The sequence below is a fragment of the Hesperophylax consimilis genome, chromosome 16, assembly GCF_061612785.1.
Source record: "Hesperophylax consimilis isolate HC1 chromosome 16, BYU_Hcon_1.0, whole genome shotgun sequence".
Classification (NCBI taxonomy): Eukaryota; Metazoa; Arthropoda; class Insecta; order Trichoptera; family Limnephilidae; genus Hesperophylax; species Hesperophylax consimilis.
The window spans coordinates 6,727,787-6,751,139 of NC_142851.1; the positions used below are offsets into that span (position 1 = coordinate 6,727,787).

The window sequence follows — 23,353 nt, forward strand, 5'->3', positions numbered from 1 at the left end:
GTAGCCATAGCGGGGGAGCCATTTCGGGGGATCCGTATCGGTCGAGCACATATTTCTCATTGCTCATACGCTCTGAGCTCACGGCTCCCGCTCAATTGAGCCGTCATTCAATTGAGTCGTGACCCATCGATACAATGATAAATTTTTATTTGTAGCTTTTGTTACCGCCAGGGCCCATCTTGGTTATTCCATGTCCACGACTGTTGAATTAAGTTTAATCATGCAGTGTGTGGTCCATTTAACTCTTTCAAAACACCAATGACGCCACGGGGAATGATTTTTAGAATTTTCAGACTGAATTCATTCTCATAATATTGGCAGAGGTCCGCCTAAATATCATTTGATATGCACACGACGCGACGGGGATCAAAGCAAAACTTGGGAGTTTTCCAAATCGTGATTATACGTACTGTTTATTACTTGAATTCGAGTGAATAGCTGTCAATATTTTGGAACGATGTGATTTTATATTTTAATATGAATTCCTCACAAGAGATGTCAAATGTGTATAACTATGTCGTTGCGAGTTGAAAATATATGTCGTCGATAACGAAACTGTCAGACAAACAAAAGTATAACAAATTGACTGGACGAAAAAAATCTGTAATATTCGAAGATTTTGTTCAAATAGTACAGTTGCTGTGCATAGTCTTAACAAACTCTTCCTAGTATTATCTCTCTTGTTTGTATCTCGGTAGATATGTCTTGTTGACATCTTCATATTGACGTTGGCCAAATGTCAGTCCACTATTTACATCACATTTTTTTCAGTATAAATATATTTAAAACGCTATAATATTTTCATAATAGACCCTGAGATTAAACTTCGATGTTAGAGTTTGAATCTCCATATTCTTTGTTATTCTTGGAATCAACATAATATTCTTGTTTTTTTTTCTCAAGTTTTCCACTTTTCTTTCGATTTCTATTGATTCTCTTCCATTTTCCAGTTTGCGGTGAGATTGATTCTGTTAGTTTTCCCACGCGCCACTCTTTCGCTTCGTGTTTACCACAATGTTTTAAAATTCAATGTTGCATTATCTTCAATCAAAGATCTAGGCTATTGATAACAAACAAATCGAAAATGCGGTTCTGTTGCCCTAAAACAAAGACATTTTTCTATTGATATTCATGTTTTAATTTCCAATTTATTTTAGTAAAATACCTTCAAATAATAACTTGATATTTCACGTCGACATGGATTAAGATTTTTTTGAAAATTATACCTTTTTTCTCTCCAATAATTGTATTTAACCCTTTCTACTCCAAATTATTTTTTTGTATGGTATTCCAGCTACTCCATAGAGTGTAATGTAATATATAAGGAAATAATATGAGGAAAAACTAGGATATTCTTAGAAAATGTTGTTTGGTAAGGCAGTAAATAACATATAGATTTATCCCATACACACAAGCAATGAAAGAAAAAAAAAGTTGTTAAGAATTATATATTTATTATCATATAAGATTTTTAATAAAAAAATCCTTATTCTAATCTTTATAATTTTTTAACGTGTGATATTTTAGAAAGCAGTCGCCAAAATGCATTCGTGGCTTGTTAGGACATGTGTCACAGTACTCACGAGTTTCCCGTCTGCCAGCTTTTACTGCGCTTTTTGAGAAGACCACAAAGTCCCGCTTGGGACCTTTTCGTAAAATATGGATTTTCCCATTGAGCCTGGTCTCTGATGGAGTGAGAATATTAATTGCCCAGTAAAAAAATATTCAAATAAAATGAATGCGTAGTTATTGTTATGTGTGAAAAACAGAGCAAAAAGTAAAACCAATCGTAAGTGGGTACTGTATACAACTGAATAAAATGTATACCCATTGTTTATGTCGCCGCTGCGGCGCCATCGTAGTTGTTAGAATGTTTCCTATGTTGCCGTGGCGGCGACAAAGGAGAGAGTTAAAATTAGTAATACGTTTACTTTTATTTAAACTAATTTTTGGTCGTTAGCGAATGTGCCGCATCGTTAAGATAATGCGTGTAATTTTTTTTTAGATAAATATTAAAGTTTTATCCCCTCAGGACTCTGGCACGTTCTGTCTGAAGATCGGAATATTTCCGCTTTACAATAAAATCCAAATAATCTGAACGTGTCCGAAAATTAAAAACTGTTTTGAAAGGTGATGTAATATGCCTTCAAATTTGATTTTAATTCATAATTACTTATAACGAAAAAACACACATTTTATTAGACAAACGTATTACAATCATTATTTTCAACTTATTTTTTCTTTCGTATAAAAATTATTTAATAATAATATTCACGTTGGTAGCAGAAGTCGGGGACGCCCGAGGAAGACATGGCACGATCAAGTGAATCGGGTACTTGAGTCGGGCCATGTCAAGAGTCAGAATAATAGAAGAGTATGTATGAATGTGAATGAGGTAAGGAGTGTGTGTGCCAAGAACAAGTTATTTGGCGGTCCGTCCTCTGTGCCTACCCCTGCGAGGAAACGGCGTGATGGTTAGTTAGTCTGTTCACGATGTTTCATAATTTTTTTCTCAAATTGCGGTCGGAACCTTTAGTTTCATAGAGGTGTACGTTGTAATTCTTCTGTGGTTAACTTCTAGATTTTAATATAAGTGGTGTTTTCTCTTTCTAACACCGTTTAGATCATATTTCTTACCCATTGATGTATTATTTTTAGATGAGACATGAAGCGAAAAATAGGTTCCGCTTTTTTACTTCCAACTGACCTCCAACTCTCTCGGCGCTCCTATGCGAACATATTATATTATAAGCTGTCCCCAAAAGCGAAGAAATTAATAAGTTAATACATAAACGTTTGTAGCTAAATTACATCTACTGGTGATGTACTAAACTGTAATATTACTATGCTCTAATGAAGTGTGTTTGGGCAGCTGGTTTCGCCACGAATAACACGCATCGCATTTAGTTTGTACAAATGAATTGAATAGAATAACCTTGGTTCTGGCTCTTTCAGGTCCTTCACCCATATTTTAATAATTGTAATCATGTATAACAGTAGCTTATTTTATTACTACAACATTGCGTCTTTGTCTTTCGGTTTTTAAATAATAAATTATACGTTAGTGGTTTGGGGCTTCGCTTTAGTTTTTCTGCCATATCTAATTAATTTATATCTTAAGTTATCATGTTATAATCCTAAGTTAACGTTTCGACTAAATATGTCATGAATTTGTAATGGTCTTGAGTTTGAGCCGATTTGTCCACTCACGCCGTGATCGAGGAAACATTCTATAATGCTCTCCACCACTGACCTGATATTGCCTCCGATTGAGGTGTGTAAGGTCTTTTATCCTATGACATGTCAAAAAATGAAATACTTAAATAATTGGATTCAATATTTTAATTCTGGGAAAGAAATCAGGTGTATGGTGTTGTATTGGTGTACAGCATTTTCTAAGGACTAATAAAATATATAAATAAACCATTGAAAAAGAAGATAATACAAATAAATCTAAAAAAAAATAGCGTATGATAACTAGGTCTACTAGTTATGGGACCTAGTTATCATACGTAATTTTTTTGTTGATTACATATTTCAAATTCGTAATCAACAATATTATTTTGCAACCAACACTAATATAATAATACTAATTAGGTCCCAATGCCCGAGTGGTTAGAGACATTGTCCCTGTAAGACAGATCCTGGGTTTGATTCCCATATGAGACCGTTACCATTTTTCTGTGTCTTTTTCTGTTTCATGTTTCATTTAGATTTATTCGTATTATCTTCTTCTTTATTGATTTTCTCGTATTACATATAGGTATTTCTTTCAATAGTCATTAAAAAATAGTAAATAAAAATACGTTTAAATTTTTTATCAACGAATAATATCTTCATGCAATGACTGCTACAGCAGAATTACTCTCCTGCGACGATATATTATTGTGTTTCTCCGCCATTGTCATGTGTTTGCGATTATGATTTATTTGAATACGACGCAGTTCGTACACAAGTTACAATATTTACCCACACTGTACCATTGAGTCGGTTTGTGTACTCTATACGTGGCCTTAAGATGTATCGAGACATAATATGTAGGTTATGTCGATACAGGCTTATGTGATTCATATTAAAAAATTCACACGTCTTTTCGAAAAAAAGTGATAGGAAAAAAGTTATTCAAATGTGCAGTATGTATTATAAACATTGTTTACACGTATTAAATTTACCTACAGGTGTCCAGCGGTAAAGTGCGCTAACTTTGGGATGTTTTTTAAAAAGTTCATATTTTATTTTCCCATACAAGCAAGTCAAATTTTTAACTACCTTAAAACATTGAAATTTCGATAAAAGTTATTTATTTATTTCTAAAACCACCCCCGAAGTTAGCGCACTCTACCCCAGGACACCCTGTATATTAAAAAAATAACAAATCGGAAGAGTTGTACATTTCTGTAGTAAGTCAAAATAATATCCAGCTTAAAAAAATATCTGGAATTCCCGACAAACCGCATCAACTTTTACGATAAGAGAGAACAAGGAATTCTAGTCCCTTTATACATTTTCTATCAATGGCCTTCTGACTTAAATACCAGTATTTTTTATTGGTATAGTTAGTTTTCATAGTTAAAAATAATTTTCAAAGTTTTCATTTTTGGTGTCTCCGAAAATCGCACCAAACCTATGGACGTGTCGTGTGGCGTCACCAGTTACCAGTTTCAAAAAGTCTTTTTTTTTAAACCGGCGCTGTATATGAAATGGAGACGAGAAGTTTTTTATTCTTAAGATTATCCACTTTTAACATTGAAGAACTCTAGTAAAATGTTAGCATCTCGTAACTGAAGGTATTGTATTGAACCAAAGTGCAAAAATGACTGGTTTTGTGGTGGTTTTTAATTCGTTATTATATCCCTTTTAAATTATCCAAAGATGAGAGGTCCAAATTGGGACAGTGACCAACCAGTAAGGCAAGGAACTGACAAAGGAAGGATGAAATGAGATCTTTGAGGCGTGTGTGTGTGTGTAAAACTTTGTACGACCATGTTAAATAAGAAGATGAGGAAAGAATACGCGGAAGTTAATGGTAGAAGAAGACGTGGCAAGTGAATCAAATGCTTGATCGTGCCGTGTGAAGAGTCAGAATAACAGAAAAATATGTATGTGCCAAGCGTTGAGTTGTGTGGTGGTTTATCCTCTCTGCCCACCCCTGCCGTGCAACGGCGCGATTGTTTGATAGTTACCTTTATCATAAATGGTTTATTTATTTCTGTCTGTATCCAATCGATAAAAGAAAATGCTTTGCGACTGTTATTAACCCCTTTGTTTATTATTTATTTATAAGGCCGCCTTATCAGTTTGTCGTTTGTCGTTTGCAGTTGCGTTGAACGAGTATTTTACAACACCACGTACGAGAAAGTTTTAGTTTAAACAAAATTATTTTACCGATTTGTTATTCTTAATTATTTGAGTATTAAATATTAACAATAATCGTTTCGTTTTACTAAAGACCTTTTTTAACTAATTGCTACATTTATCGCCCGCATTATCTAAAATATAAAAAAAAACAACCAGTATTAAATATATTTTTTTAAACTTTCAAATGTCTTTTAAAACTGAGGATTGAACCTGAGCCAAATCCTTATTGGATAAGACCGACATTTATTACGTATATTAACTACTGTGATGTCATCGAATTTCAGTGAAATGCGTATTTTTCCGCGTGATAGCCACCAAATGATAGAATGCATTGTCATCGACAACGAGACTATTTGCCGAGTTTCAGCTCGATCGGATGTCCGGAAGTGGGTTAATTTCCACTTCCAAGATTTGCATTCATTCAAGAAATAAAAGTGAAATCAAATACATGTATTTGAAAATGTAGGATCCTGAAATCAGATTTCTTCAGTTAAATAACTATAACGTTTTACTTATATAACCAATGTTAATTCTCTGGATGTTGTCGTTTTTGTTGGCTATATTGGAATAAGTTTTTTTTTGTATTTTTTCCTCGCATAAGAGTGCGGTGGATTTTGCTAAACTTAACTAACTTTAAATGTAATAATTTAACATACCTTTCGGTTACTTATGTTTTCCAACTTAACTTATGTTTTTCTTCTAATTGTTTTATTTAGGTCACTTTGATACCAATTGACGATTGTATTTTTAAATACCAAGTGTTAAACTAAACCAATACTAAAATAAACTTTGAAACATTTGCGTAGATTTTGGGTTAAAAATCTGCGCGAAATTGCGAATAAAATCGTCGATATTTCTTCGAAATTTTTGTGTTAACCGATCCGAGTTGTGGAAAGTGTCAAATTCAATAGACATTGTTGTGTGACCATCTTCATTGCTGAAGCTTGGTCGAATTGGCAACGAATTTGATACAGTTTGTGGTGTAGTCCGAAACTCCAGTTGTTGAACTATTGCAGGAGGGTCGTTGGAGAGTGTGTCGTGATCGGTGGTTGGTGTGTTGAATCAGTCTCTCCGTCCGCCCCCGATGTCGGGAGGGCGGGCGTAGCGGCCACCGCGCCCCCGGGGCTGGAGCTCCCATGTTCGTGTCTGCCGTGGCCGCTACGGCTAACATGACAGCCATGTCCTTCGGCAACATGTTCCGCCGGAGGAAGAACTCTGCGGATTCGGTGAGTAAACTTAACATTTCTGAATTCATGACGTTTTCAGTTACGGTGATTTAGCTTAGAAGCCAGATTTTCAACCTCCCCTTATCCAAGGGCTGTTATCTCAGTCGTTATGGCCTGTAACCCTCTTAATTAATCTGCCATTAAGGGTCGTGGATTCCAGCCCAAGCTGGGCGCCACATTTCGAGTGACTAGCGTGTTCCCGTAAAATTGTCAGGTTTTTTGTAACAAATGTGCAATTAATTCCGTAATCACTACGCACACCACCTCGTCTTTATACTTCTGTCTTATAATGCTGTAGTATTTCCCGATGTTGGGTTACCACAATTTCACTAGGCTTTAGAGCCGAGGTTCCCAACCTTATTTGGTTCACTGCTTACTTTTGAAGTACATTTTTTCTCCTCCCCCCAAATGAGAAATGTGCCGCAAGCGAAAAAATTAAAAAAAAAAAGAAAAGTTACAGGTTTACAATGGGAAGATCACCATACTTTTGCAATATCACGATCAATCGATTAGAAGCGTGGTAGTATTCATTACTTTCTCTTAATCCATTTTTTTTTAACCTGGGCGTTGCGGGTTCGATCCTCTACTAGATTAGTCGTCCATCATTGCACAAGCCCCATTTTCCGCTCATAATGATGGAAGTCGGTGAATTTTAAATGTTCTGAGATTATTTGAAACGCAGGAATGCTGTATTTCTTAATTTAACAAAATCATTTCTCTAGGCAGATACGATATTTTAATATTTTCGGAAAATAAAAAATCCTGTTAATCCATCAATAATACCTAAGCACTATCAGAACGGTTCATATGTAAGATTCTTGCAATGATGTACCTATGACTTCGGTGGTTTCATTAGGAAAAGGTTTTTTAATTCCTCTGTTCACCGCCCCCCTGGGGCCTCTTACCGCACCCCATTTGCTTTCGATGTCACCACCACCCCCCTGGATCACACCAACGCGGTACCGCCCCCGTCGGAAACACTGGCTTAGAGCTTAGACGATTGATAATATTATCACGTAAATCTACATGTTTCTTTAGCTTTCTTTTTTTTGGGATTATAAGTTTTGAGCGGTTAGTTAGTCATAATTTCATAGTTCCCTGGCTCTAGCAAAACAAATACTGTTTAAAATTAATTAATTAATTGATCCACGCTGATTGAAATGGGGAACAAGTAATAATTAATTAGTAAATTATTTCCGCTTTGTTGGCATTTTGAAACTTCCGATGACAGCAGAAATGATAGATATACGACTCACGTAGACAGAGGTTTGGTTTTACAAAGAAAAAAGAAATACATTCCTGTATTAAATTCATAGACAATAGTGTAATATTGGTGATATCTAGGTTTACGACCTATATACGAATTATGTTCAAAGCCGCGCTAAGCTCGACATTCCATTCAAGCCGGGATTAAAATCAACTGATGTACCCGGCCTAATATTCAAAAAAGGTTTTCAGTTTATTTGAATATATTGTATCTATAAACTTCATCACAATTTCTGGGTATCAGGTTTCGCATCATTAATCTTAAACATCAGCTTTTCCGGCGTAACGAGTATTCAATTCGTTTTTCCAATTTATGTAAAAACAGCGTTCTTAGGAAGATAATATGAATGAATTTAAACGAAACATGAACAGAACAAGGCACGGAACATAAGAAGGTAATGGTCGAAACTGGAAATTCACCCCAGATATTTGAAAATCTACTTCCATCACAGTAAGCGGAAAGTGTTGCCTGTGTTGAGATCTAGGACTTATCCAGTCGAGGAATTGAGGCCGATTCAAGCTTTTTTCAATTCAAAGTTGTTATTTTGCTCCAGGGTTGATTTAAAATTATACCGTATATTATCTTTTTCGCTGTCGCTTACATGACTGTGACTACAGAAGTAAAGTTACATATGGACGACTAGAGACGACTTTTCGGAGCATTGGGGCCCCTACCCTGCTACGAAAGGAAATTACAATATTGGTTTACGTAATTTCATTTATCAGGCAATATGGGTATCAGGAAGACTAATCTAATGTATTATGTTTCTATGTTTGTTGCTTATTTAATATATTCCAGAAATGTCCCTCATGTCTCGTCCTTAGGGAAATTTAAAATGACACTTTATTGATTATGTAGGTACATGTTTTGATTTGAAATACATAATTTATTTCTACTAATATTATTTGTAAGGATTCCTTTCAATGTAGATGTATTATCGACCGTGGGGGATAAAGTGGAGAACAGGTGATGACCTTCTGAAACAAAATCATCTTTTCTATTGAGTTATTAATATGCTTTATGGTATTGCTCTATTATTGATGGACTGATACATTGTCTCAACGGTCAGGGCCGTATTTATGTCTGTAGGCCACGAGGCCGAATCTGTGTTGCGCGCCCTACTGGGGGGGTAATCCATAACCCCAGACGATTCAACTTCGGAATTATTTGAAAATTAATTTGCAAAAATCGAATTTAATAGTAATTTTATAACTAAAAATAGAATAATTAAAATTAAAGTGAATTATTAAATTGTAGAAAAATTGACTTTACCGTATTTAGTTGATGATATGATGAGATAATTTTTTTTATTACATCTATTTTAAGATGTCTTTTAAAAAGTTTTGATTTGGCTAAGGATTGTACCGTCCTTCCCAGGGACCGGAGTCAACCACGCTAACGACCTTGCCGGATGCTGATCGGGCTTACCCGATCTTACCGCTTACTCGGTCTTAACCGACAGTTGTTTAACTGCTGACACCAACTGACACCAAAATAATAGAATGTTTATAGAATGCATTGTCATCGACAACGATTCTATCTGCCGAGTTTGAGCTCGATGGGATGTCGGAAATTGTGTTAATTTTCACTTCCAAGATTTGCATTCATTCGTTACTGAAAATAGAAGTGAAATTCAAATAAGTATTTTAATGAATGAGAAGAATTGATAGTCGTTAGGTTCATGATTCATTATTGAACACACTTTTTAAATATTGAAGACAATATTAGTGATTTCTAAACGAAAATCTGAAACAGAAAAATCAGAAAAGGAAACGGTCACATCTGGGACTCGAACCCAGGACCCTTGTCTTTCCGGGACAGTGCTCTACCAACTGAGCTAATGGGAAAATATAACTAACTAATAATAATAATAATAATAACTAACTCCTGTGTTCGAGTCCCAGATGTGACCGTTTCCTTTTCTGATTTTTCTGTTTCAGATTTTCGTTTAGAAATCACTAATATTGTCTTCAATATTTAAATATTACAATTTGAGGTTTTACTCAATAAAGTTATTCCGAAAAATAAATACACTTTTTAAATGTAATGTTTAAAAAAATTACTCAATATTGAGATTTATATGAAAAAATCAGTATTTTATTACTAAAATGCATAGATATTGATAAATTATAGTCATTACCTTCATATAACTAAACTTGGAAAAAAGCTTAGTTACCTATCGGTTTGCGTCTACACTTCATACTGATGAAGCTACTTCATAACTTAGTTATCTTAAATTATCACTTTCAAGCTGAGAAAACAATTTGTGGTGCGGTCCCCTTTGACTGCAGTCTTGATAGCCTGCGCCTAAATGCAGCCCTGACAACGGCGCAAATTGCTGTAGATTTGCGCACATCCATGTATGAGAAGAAGCATATATTATTGTTGTGTTTGTATCTTGGTTTGGGTAACAATACATCCCACCCATAAGACAATACATATTTGTCAAAATGTATGGTGTTCTTTCAATCTTTTTCTTTGACTAGATCTAAATAGCTAGTTACTTCCAGCCTTCATCTTCCCCACCCCTGACCATTTATCATTTCTTTTCACCTAATGGGGATGCCGAAGCCCCATCGGGTTCAGGCAGTTGGTACTCTTGTGCGGTTTCCGCATTAAAAAATTCTGTCTAATCTATTGATTTTACATAAATAATAAACCGAGAGCCTCCGTGGTTAAGTGGTTCCGTTAACACGAATCCGGAGGTCGCAAGTAAATTGTACTTCATTAATTTGTGTTATTTCACAATGTATTCATGTCAAATAATATAAAGTATATTTGCCACGAGTTCCGTGTTATAAATACTTTCAGTATCGCCCTGGTGAAAGATCACCATTCAGAATCGAAGCGTTGCTTGAAATGGGTTTAGCCCTGTTTGGTGACCATATTTGAATAGCCACGTACTTTCCCACTTTGCTCTTCGCCATCTCCTGCTTTCTTCATCTTCACAACATACCCCCACTGGGGATGCCTTGGTCACACTGGCTCTAGACCAGGGGTTCCCAACCCTGTGCCCGCGGGCACCATGGCGCCCGCGGAACGATTCGAATGTGCCCGCCACTATTCGAAAGTGAAATAATTTTTTCATAAACACTAATTAAAAATGTGAATTATTTTTATTTATTTGTTAGAGTTTTAATTTTTTTGAGTGTCTATTTATTAAATACGTTCGTATGTTTGCGATATTGTATGTATGAGTGGTTCCTTTGCTAACAGTACTTGTCGCAACCTGTCCAGTGGCGAGCCAGAAAGCACTTTCACGCTAGCCTGGAACGGAGAGTTCTATTTGCACATCACTCCTTGTACACGCAGAAAACCCGAAGTGAACGAACGCCACGAACTGAGCCGATGAACGCCGAAGGCGCCAAAACACATGGCACATGACTCTGCCAGCTCTGTCTGTCAGTGAAAGCAATAAGCATGGCCAGGACAGTAGTCACGTGCTCGTACCGTCCCGATCGGTTCGGCGATCATCGGCTCACTTCGGGTTTTCGGCGTGTACAAGGAGTGATGTGCAAATAGCATTCCCCGCCTGGAACCGCGTTGTTGCCATTTTGATTGAGATTGCTGCCCCGAGTTTGTCGATTAAAAATAGGTGGTGCCCGCCACCCTTCCGATATTTTAGAATGTGCTCTAGAGTACAAAAAGGTTGGGAACCCCTGCTCTAGACAGTTGAAGCAGTTGGGACTCTTGTATGGTACCTACTCACAGATAAAAAAAAGTTGAACCTCGGGCGTAACCATACTTTTAGTTCTAATAATATATTTTATTATAGATGCTTGTTTTATCAATATTGTTATCGATGTAATATTGTCGAATATTGTCGATATTCTGTTATTCAGCGTTCTGAAACATGCAGTTTGTCGGTTCATAAAATAATAACCCACTCTCAAAAGCCTATCTATAAACCTATCAGGAGTGCGGCGGGCCTCTCAATCACTTTTTGAAGTAATGCTATTTATCAATGTGACGAGGGGACAGGACATATCGGAAATTTCAGAAGTGTAGTATACAGTCTGCCATCAAATTCTAAAAATTTAATAAATTGGATCTAAAAATTACTATGACAACACTTTTAAAATTTGGAAGGCAGTTATGGGTACCGCCGCCCCGGGAACCATTTATTGAATAATCAACACCCCTGCCATAGGTTCGCTACGTTTGGATCCTAGCAGAGGAGGTTTGTCTAGGTCATGGCAGCGGAAGCGTTTGCCCATTTACTGCGTGGCGGGTCGGATCGGGAGAGACTGGTTGAGGGAGACCTTTTGATCTCTCCAGTCGGTATCTCGACCCATCGCCTTGCACCGCAATGGGACGGATAGATTCGTATGTCCGTCACTCCTGGACATATTGACCCCCAGATTCCTATCCACCCCTTATACCTTTTTCCTTCCCAGAACTTTCTCATCTTCCTTTCCCTAAAAATAACCTCCACAATGCATCCCCAAAGATGAGTAGGCCCTGCGGAATTTTTTTTTCTCAGAGCAATCGTGTGAAGCTAATGTAAAAAAACATTAAAAAAATGTTGCAGATTCAAAGATGTCAGGTCAATTTTGATTTCAGAATCTGACAGGTTGACTTGGACGGAAAAAATTACATAACTCAATTTCTAAACAGTTTTTTACTATTTATTTTTATTGCTAAAGCTCACTCTTCCACATTTTGATTCATCATTTAATAAATGACTTACTTCAAAAACATAAAAAAAACATTTCCCCGCAAATAACTGTTAAATAGAAAATAACATGTTCTATTTAAAAATTTTACTCTGTTTTTATTTCAGTTTTGTGAAATAACTGACCCATAATTATATGATTACAGGACTTGAATAGAACAAGAAAATGAACCTTGAAATTTTATGAATTGTTCGAATTCCGTGAAACAACCCTTCTGTGATGAGCTGGAATCCATCTACTTTTTGGAATTATCACTAATTTCAAAAATATTTACTTTTTTAAATAAGTTACTTACATTGTTTTTCCTTTCTACCATCTTAGGGTTGCCATTTAAACCCGTTTAAAAGATCGCGAGGCCCTTCATTTTCGTATATTATTTGCAGACAGACTGTACGTAGCCACTCCACTCAATTCGCAAATGTAATTTACCTTTCAGTATGCTTTTTATATCGTCCGCTTTTACCCTTGCACGGTACATTAACGGTAAATTGTGATACCATTAGATGTCGAATACATTATTATCACTCCCGTGCACTTTATATTCAATATTTTACCATCCATTTCGCGAATAACCCTCTCCAGATCTGAATATGTGAAAAGCTGATAATTGAAAAGGCTCATTTTATTTAATTATTGATTTTCGTTGATTCCACTGAAAGTATTAACCGATATAAATGTATAGTGGGCGTTTCGGTGTGCCGTTCGTCACTCGAAGTAAGATCATATTTCTGTTTCTTCGGGTGAATTTTTTCGAACATTTCTATTTACTAAATGGCTCATTATGGAGTAGGAAGTGCAACTGAAACAGTGAAGTTTTTTCACAAATGTACTTTGAATGCAAAACCATTACATTTGCTCATTTCTATAACCAAAGTAACTTTCAGATCCATCTGTGTTGTATTTCCATAAACACTAGTATGATGAAGTTTTTAAAGCTTCCCTTTATTTTAAAAAGTTCTAACATCACTTTGAACAGTTTCAAAGTTAGAAGAAGAAAAACCAAAGAGAAAATATAGCGCTTACTACCGCAAAAACCAAAAATAATGTTATTTTGTATTTGAAAATGTTTTATTTGATTTATTTCCCTAAAGAAAAAGTTTAAAATTTAAAACATATTCAATGTTTGCTTTTCTTTCCGTTCGCAGTAGGTGCAACTCGTTGATAACGTTTTATATTTTGCTATTATCGTTTGTTTGGCTAAGCATGTATAACTGTAATATACAGAACGTTTCAAAACATCAATTAAATTCGCCGATTGCTTCTGCAGATAAGAAATTGAGATTAAACCGGCTTCAATCCACTTTTAAAACAAAATTTTCACGGATCGGAAAAAGTATTTTTTCTACAATTCAAATTTTAAAAATTATATGCAATAGCACCATAAGTTTTGATTCTGCATCAAATTGCATATCGGACAATTAAATTTACTAACAAAATGATTGTGTTATGTTTATTAAATTAAAGAAAATTTGCGTGACTACTTACTATTAAAATTCTAGTAATACTTTTTTATTTATTTATTTATTTTTGGGAAATCGACAATTTACATTTAATCAGTTTGTACATAAGTATTATATAGTAAAATACAACAAATTATGGATTTCCTCCTTGTGACTTTAACTGAGACAGCATAATATGAAATAAGTTATTTAAATTTGTGAGAAAGGAATACGAATTAAAAAATTTATACAAAACAAAAGATTATATAAAACGAAAATTTACAAAATAATACATTTATAGCCGTGGAGAGAGGTTGTAGATATAAATCAAATCATAATAGAGATGTAAACAATAGAGACATAAACATTATTCACAAACCATCAAAGAAATATTATTTTATGGACCTCTTGTATTTGGTAAGTTCGCAACTGAAAATATCATCCTTGAAAAATACGCAATTGTAATTATTGCATAGTCTGTTCAGGCAAGAATTCTGCTTATAGTTCGTTTTGCTTTGATCAAACCTGAACAGGACACAAGAGCGTGTTGAACGCGCAGGTACATTGGATGGAATTTTGTTTAGCAACTCTGGGCATTGAATATTATTGTTAACTACTTTATACAGGAATAGTGCATCATTATAATGCCTCCGTACACTCAGTGAATCAATTTTAAAGTATGAAGCTGCCTCTGCATAATTATTAAATCTTACAAATGACTTGTAAGATGTTTTATAATAAAAATAATAAATAAACAAACTAGCAAGCCATATCATTATTGTAATTATAAATTAGCAACTGTAACTAAAAATACATGTCAATATCTATCACGCTAGGTAAGAATACAAGTCAAAAAATTACATTTCGGTTAATTTAATTTTTCAATCTCTGGGGCGTAATCTATTTAAATATATTTCAATTTAAAATAGGCAAACGTTTTTAATAATGCAACTAAAATTATTATTTTTTCGATTAGTATGGAAGCACAAGTCAATTTATACCTAAGTTTTAATAACTTTACATAATAAACTGTACATTTAGTGTTATATTATTAGATATGTACTTGGTAAGGAGCACTGTACATTTTAAGAACATGACCACTTATACTAAATTACTATTTTTAAGTTTATTATAGTAAAGCGCACAAAGTGAAGTGACACTAAACTACACCACATAAATGCTATTATGTTATTATTACTATTATCTAATAAAATAATTTGTTAATAAATATTTTGTTTGTATTGTATTTAATCACCTAATAAAAGTAATCACAGTTTATAAATTTTGAAATTGCTCTCCTGAAAAGTTGCTGTTTTTGATTTGTACTCTTGATGTTTAACACGATAGATATAGTGTACTGTGGTTTATAAATACAAAAATGAATCATACTATAATATTATATACAAATTATGCTAATGCACGTGGTTTGATATCAAAATGGCCACCCTCATATTTAAAATCTTATGCTACGTATACATACACGAGCCGAACTTCCGAACTGGACGACGGAAGACGGAAGGAAGCAACCGCAAATGACGCGAAACGCCGCTTGCAGTTGCTTCGTTCTTTTCCCGTAATTCGTGGCTCGGTTCGCGTTTCGGTTCGCAAATGTGTACGTACCATTAAATGGAACAACTGACCGAGCGGCCAAAAAAGAATTATAAAGGTTTGTTTGTATGAACGCTTTGTAAACCTCACAAACATAAGAAACTTATCATATATATTTTTTCATAAATAAATCATCCCCAAAGTTTCGCGGTGTAATAAATTCACATTTATAGTAATAATAATCGTTGTTGTTGTTGTTGTTGTTTGCAGTCCACCAAGAGCGGTGTGGCCGTCGCGACGCCCTCGACGCCGCCCCCGCCCGCCGCCGCCATAGTGCCGCGCACGGCCGCCGGGGGCGCGCTGGGAGCCCCGCCCGCTCAGCTGCGAAGGGACCGCCGCCAGAACAGCTCCCGGTTCAACCTCACCCACAACAGGGAGCTGACGGAGCTGCCGCCGCTAGCAGGTTGGTTCATTACCATTACACTTCACACCAGTCGCAGTAGTAAAAAAAACTCATTTGATAATCTGTATTAAAGAGCTGTAAGATGAATAGATGAACGAATCACAGCTAAAATGCCGAGCGGCCCGCCATTCGCCGTCTGACACTATTTCCGTAATAACTTGCTTGTTTTTTCCGAAATGATATTTTTGTAAATTGTTCCGTCTTACCAGGTAATTTGTTTATATATTTATGAAAATCGTTTATGTCTATCCTGTATAGTTTTCCCTTAATAGCTACTTATATTCAGATAAAAAATATTTTTAATATAATATAATGAAAAATACGAATAATAAGTCACATCAGGCTTTCCTGTAAATAAATACAGTTCTATGACTTTAAGATGAAAGATTATCTATTATTACATCTGACACAGCATTTGGGACGCGAAATTTCATAGATAAAAAATCTATGTTTGCAAGTGACGAAACGACAAACTAAAAAAATATTATGATACTGCATTGCCAAGCAAATATAATCTATTTTAGTCTGTAAGGATCATTTTTCAAGTTCAAAATACTATAAAATCGAGGCAAGTGTGGTGAGTTCCTACGCAAATCCGCTACGAGTTCACTGGCGTTCCAAGGGTTAAGTAAAGTGTTGTAGGCATATTTGCACCTCAGCTAAATATACTCTCAATGTCGCGTCTACCCCACAACTTTCGCCACATGGAAAAGCCATAGTTTCGCTGGCATAATCTCTTTGACTCTATCGCAGTTTTTTTTCTGTCTAACTTTTTATCTAAGTATGTCTCTTTTATTACTTGCGTGGATTACGTGTAAACTTTTATTGCACTTAATCCAAAAATTTAAGATATCGTCTTAGAAAAATACATTCCGTGTACGATAGTAAAATTATCTTTTATTGAATTAAGGTTATTATTTAACTTATTACTTATTTTTTCTGGTACATTTAAAGATTCCTCCAGCTTAGACAATGATCATACCATGGAGTTCTACATATTAAACATCAAACCTCAATAACAGCAGTGGAATTGGCAGCAAAAAATAATCTAAAATAAAAAAATCCCAAATAACTTCTCAATTTTTCCAATTACTGGACTATGTTCATAAAATATGTATTTTCTGTCGCTTATATTTTAGAACATTATTATAAAACATGCAATTTTTTTCTGAAGGGAAATAAGTAGATGAAAGTTAGTTAATTTTCCGCGTCTGTGCTTATTATCTACGACGCACACCAAAACTAAGGGTTGTTACCGTGGTGCGCGTCTCTGCTAATAAAACGTATTTTCAACTATTTCGCAAAGCTATCGCTAGATGTCCCACGTTTTCCTCTATTGGGCGTTGAGGAAATTCAACAAATTTTCTCAATGAAGCCGACGCGCTATTAAGAAAATTGTTCATCAGAGAACAGAATATACACGGTTGGTAATTTGACTAATTCATATTTTTATTGTAACGTACAACAGAGCGATGAAAATTTCATTTCACGTAATGATAATCAAATTTACAAATTTCAAAGGAATTTAAATAAAAATAAATATTTTGCGTTAATTAAAAGATCCACTGGCACGGGACGAGAAATGCAGAATGCATTAGATTACATACAAGGAAAAAATCATGCACGCAACATCGCGCAATCACTTATGGTACTGTTTGTACTGGGTCATGCAATTTTATTATACAATTCCGGTAGAAAATTATAAAATAAATAATATACTTTAATCATTGTAGAAAATATTAGAAACGAAAATTTGAAACAAAAGCAATTCAAATCGAATTGCAAAACCCCGGCGAGGCCGAGGACCTGGGTTCAATTCCTGACCTCGATGCCACCGAATCTTTTCTGTTTGATTGATTATATATTACAATTTAGGTTTTACTCATTAACATATAAAAAAAAAAATATATATATATATATTTAAGTTTTATAATAACGAGTAAATAATACACATTCATTATGTATACAGGTATGTAATTTTGTGAAGAGAACCCAATGATGAAATGATCACACTTATAAAATAAAATAAAATATTAATAAATTATTTATTTATTTTTTCTTTTATTTTATAGATTTTTAAACATTACAATTTTCAACTACCACACTCGGCTAATGCCCGTGTTATGTTAGTCATATAAATTAAATGTGAAAATGTGAAAAACAATGTTAAAATAAAGTGTTAAAATAATATAAAGCTGAAGATAAAATATATATTTTTATAAATTAATTTTTTGATTTAGTTTTATGAAGTCTTTAGAAATTCTTTAAAGAATTCTCGCCCCTTTTTAAATATCTTTCAATATAATAAAATAAAATAAAAAAATATTAATAAAATTAATTCACTCATCAATGATTTTAGATCGCACAATTTTATTATACCGGGTTTTCCAATAAGAGGTATTATTTTGAATAGCCCGCTATTTCGGTAGATGTTATTTTTGAAGCTGTTATTTTTCGACATTTGACAAGTAGAAACTACGCCATAAAAATGGAACGATACACGCTTCAACAATGTATTGAAATTATTAAAATTATTAAACCCGGTTCACTTTCACAGCATTTTTCTATTCCGAAGCCAAGTGTCTGATGCAAGCAATGCCTCTGTATAAGTAGGTACTGTGTTAGCATCAACATTCGCTGCGATAACTGGGATAATACCTTATTTAACACCCTTTCCTATATTTTTTAGTTCACCTGCTTTTGTTCCTTGGGTAAATGGGTTGATAGTTACTATACACCTGTACAGGTAAACAAGTACCTTCGTGCAGCTATTTTTAATTAAGTTCCAGCTGGTGGGGCATCGCCAACGTCATTTGTTACCCCGGCAACAAATGGAGAATGGAAAGGGGGCGATTTTAAATACTTAATAACTCCAGTTTTTGCATTCACGCGTGATTTTGTTAATTTTATCATTTCCCAAAATAGTATCTGGGATTCGCGATCCCGGAAACAAAACGTCCGCATTTTTATACGGTAGCCAACCATTGATACATTATTTGAAAGGTTGGCATAATGGTTAAAATTTGACTCTGTATTTTTTGTCCATTGGGCAATATTTGGTTTGAATAGTCCATGCATAGTGAATGCTGTAGGTAAACGGAAAGATGACACAAAACGAAAAGAATATTATAGCGTACGAATTTCGCACAAGAATATGCCGTCTTTCGCTACCAACATATATTATATATCAGTGGTGTATAATCCTCAAAGATAGGCTGTGCGTTTTTCAATTTTCGTTATGAATTGTGCTTTGAATATTTGAAAATATTTTTTACTTATTATCATCTTCCGCCGATTTGTGTTGCCAACTGAATAAATGAACTTACAAGTCTCTTACCAAATTCATGGAAAATACATTTTGAACAAGAATTTTGTCGCATGTTTAAATACGTCCATTTGAATTTTACCTTTGTTTTTGTGAATGAATGTAAATTTTAGATGCGGAAATTAACCCACGTCTCAATATCCGATCGGGCTGAAGATCGCCATATAGACACGTTGTCGATGAAAATGCAGTCTATCAATTTTTGACGGCAATCACGCAACTTTTTATGGGCCTGATACTTTATTTTTTTCTAGACGTGATTTTGCGTTAGTTAGTTGACATTACTTCGTATTGCATCGACTTAATGACAGGATAAAGCGTTGGGAAATGGAATCATTTTATATTATATTTGCGGGACGATAGAAAACAATGTACATTCAGTTTAGCATCGTCAACTTTGCAGTCGGAGGCGTCGCATGGACAGATATCGTGGCTACAAATAATACATGGATTTGGAAAATAGTTTGTTCGTTAGTTTCACTGCTTTATCATAACAGTTTTCTGAAGAGCATAAAAACAAGGTTTACTACAAAATACGACCCTAGAACGTTGATAACAGCATATAGGTGCCTACCTATAATAAGCCGCAAAACCACCAACTACCATTTTCAAATGCATTTACCTATATTGTTCAAATTTGGTAGTTAACGAGGTTTCTCGATTCCGTTTAACCAATAATTGCCCATATAATAAGTCATGTTTTAACTCTACCGTTTTGCATTTCGTCTTTGTGTGAATTTGTTTATAGGTTCCGTTTCGGGTTGAAGTGGCTGTTTTAATGGTTCAGTAAAGATTCCTTTTTCAAATGTGAAATCGATTGTGAAAGGGTTGTGAATGATTTCAAATGTGAAAATTAGCATGATAATTAGAAAGTGTTTTATAGTTTTAAAAATATGAAATTAGAAACATGTTTTTTTGGACTTCATAACTACTAGTAGGAAATGCATGTCACGTGGAATAAGAAAAATATTATGTGGTCCATCGCTGTCATCAAACGTATTAGAAACGTAATTATAACCTTCACCCTATATCCAGCAGCGAATACATTTAATGGGTACTTTATTTAGATTGCTTTGATAGAGTAGGCCCATCTATCCAATGTAGTAACAATGGCGCGGGTGGTGGATGTTTAATTGATTTGTCAATACCAACCCCGTTTCCATTTAAATAATGGCCGCCGTGCGATGACGTAGCACCTCGGAAATAGACACCCTATTGTTAATTCATGGCGCTGTTGGACGCCTTTATTATTTATCTTTTGCGTCGGCTCATTTAAGACGCTTAACCGCTTTGATCTTGTTGAGGTCCTATTGAGTTATTCTTGTTTTGTTATTATTTTGAGACGTATAACTAACTAACTAACTAACTAACCATCACGCCGTTTCCCCGCAGGGGTAGGCAGAGAGGACGGACCGCCAAACAACTCGGTCTTGGCACACACTTCTTGCCTCATTCACATTCATACATCGTCTCATACATACTCTTCTATTATTCTGACTCTTGACATGGCCCGACTCTAGTATCTGATTCACTTGATCGTGCCATGTCTTCCTCTCAAAAATGTCGTTTCTTATCTAAACTTATTTTTATTGGATAACCCCTAGAGGAATGTTGGGAGATATTTCTCCGAGACGGTAAACACCCCCGTATAGAATCTTTTTGGGAGATGTATATCCCAGCCTAACACGGACTCATAAAAGTCATGGTATCTCATTTTGTATTACGGTGAGATATATGATTTGAACAGTGTTAGAAAGAGAGAACACCACGCATTGTATTTTCATTTTAAAGTTTACCTTACACGCTCCCGAATAATACTATAAAATAACATTTAGAATTTGAATAATATTTGTCGAGCTATAAATATTTTTCTATAAAACGACAAAAAAGTGACTAACTTTTATAACAAAAAAAACTAACTAACCACCACGCCGTTTCCCCACAGGGTGAAGACGTAAGAGTACGTGATGTAAAAAACAACTAAGATATCGCACAAAACTTTCGTTTAAGTATTAAGTAAGTGTATTACACCTCTCCGAAGCGGGTGGTTAAATAGAATAAAATGCTTAGTTAGATGCTCTCGGTATTTACACTTACGTAGGGTTAAACGGAGAGGACGGACCGCCAAACAACTCGGTCTTGGCACACACTCCTTGCCTCATTCACATTCATACATCGTCTCATACATACTCTTCTATTGTTCTGACTCTTGACATGGCTTTTATAATATATAATACTTTTGTATAATTAAATAGGCTCTTTCAGTTTCATGTAAAATTGTAATTAAACTTTCCACAAAAGTTACAGTTTTACTTTAAAAACTTTGCGTTCAAAAAAGTAAAAAATGATGAAATATCAATGACGTATTATGTCGATTTGTAATACTTGATCTGGAAGAGTCTTGCACCTGCATTTGAAAATAATATTTTATCTAAATACGTTCAAAAACAGCGAATTCATCTGGAGTCGATTGTAATGTGAAAATATTTTCCGCGCAATCCGCATTTTGATAATTCCGTCCGTACCGTCTTATCAGATAACGTGTTGATGTTTTTATAAAAATAGTATATAATCTACCATATTAAGTTTCCGCAGAATGTCCAGTTAGACAGAGAAATGATTTTATAAACGTCTCCTTAAGGATACGCCGGCGTTTAAGAGGTTAAGAGAAATACATTTTAAAATATAGAGGCTCTAGGAGTTAATTAATAACTTACTCTGTTTCATTACGAACTTTGTTTGCTTCTTATATTTTATTTATTTTTTTGGGAATCTTATGAAGGTTTTCGGCCATCCACCAAAATATATTGAAGATTTCAGCCTTTCTGCTAGTCAAATTTATAAAACATCTATAATGTTTACTGGCACTTCGTAAGAAAGATTTATAGTCCTTTTAAAATCGTATAATATCTACATGAGCTATTGCGCGTGGGCAAGAATTTAAAGAAAGCAGGTATTAGGTATTATTAATGCAGGTATACTAAAAAGTGTTCCTACTGTATATATATATATACATATATGTATAATATGCCTCTTGGTCAAACTGAAACTTTATTAATTAATTACCTAAAATTATTATCGCTTCGCCCTCATCTTTTAAATTCCTTCTTGAATTGTATAATTTAAAAATAAACAAAAAAATACTGATTTTATTTTATCTGACATTTTCACAATATTGTATAATCTAAAACCGAGTTAACAATCACGATGTAAATTGCCATCTCAACACAGGCGTTACACACCTAGTGAGATGGGCAATACGTCAATATTTTAACTAAATGTAATAATAAAATTAAATAAATAAATAAATTTCACCCTGATTATCTCTGTCCCGTTCCGAAAAGGAGAACCGCAGCAAACTTTCTAATTTACCTACACAAATCTCTCTGATAAAGCTCGCGGGGGAAAACACTTTTCTATATCGAAACTTTCACGAAATTGTAATTTAACCCCTCCTGCTTTTGAGGGTCATATATGACCGGGTGTCCATATTTTAAAAAGTTTTTTTTTCTATCATGTGGAAAGACTTAATTTTTTGACGTTAGAAAAAGAAATAATAATTCATTCCAGTGTACCTCAAATATTTATACTGGAATCCATTAATAAAATCCTAAAAATAGCCAAAATTAATAATTCATATTTCGCGCTGCTATCCTAAAAATCGGTTTAAGTTTAATATTTTTTTTATTATATGAGTGAAGTTACAGTTTTCTTACAAATTCCCCAAACAAAACGAACGTGTTTTTGAAATATCGTGTTCTCTCAATTTTTCTATGATTGGAGTAAAAATGTGGTTGGTATTTTTGACACCATTTTTCACGTTTGATATTAAAAAATTATTATTTAGAAATAGTAATGTTTATTTTAAATGCACACACCATTAAGATAATTTTATCTAGTTTCTAAAACAGTAATTGTTTGAAATACACAGAAAACATTGCAAACTGAACAAATATGATGAAAGTACTAAAGGGTTTAAATAATATGTTTCTCTTAATTACACATATTTGACAGTAAATGTTTACGTTAATACGAATTTTTGCCGATATTT

General features: G+C 34.4%; 1 protein-coding gene across 1 annotated transcript in view; it reads left to right on the plus strand.

The window, feature by feature from the left end:
* The window catches only part of LOC149416603 (serine/threonine-protein phosphatase 2A 56 kDa regulatory subunit gamma isoform-like), a 169,664-nt gene that overhangs the window by 93,512 nt on the left and 52,799 nt on the right, over positions 1-23,353 (plus strand). The window contains exons 2-3 of the mRNA XM_089640832.1: positions 6,075-6,584; positions 15,785-15,977. Of these exons, the coding sequence (XP_089496958.1) occupies positions 6,495-6,584; positions 15,785-15,977 (283 nt within the window). The 5' untranslated portion in view covers positions 6,075-6,494. The remainder of the gene's footprint in view (positions 1-6,074; positions 6,585-15,784; positions 15,978-23,353) is intronic.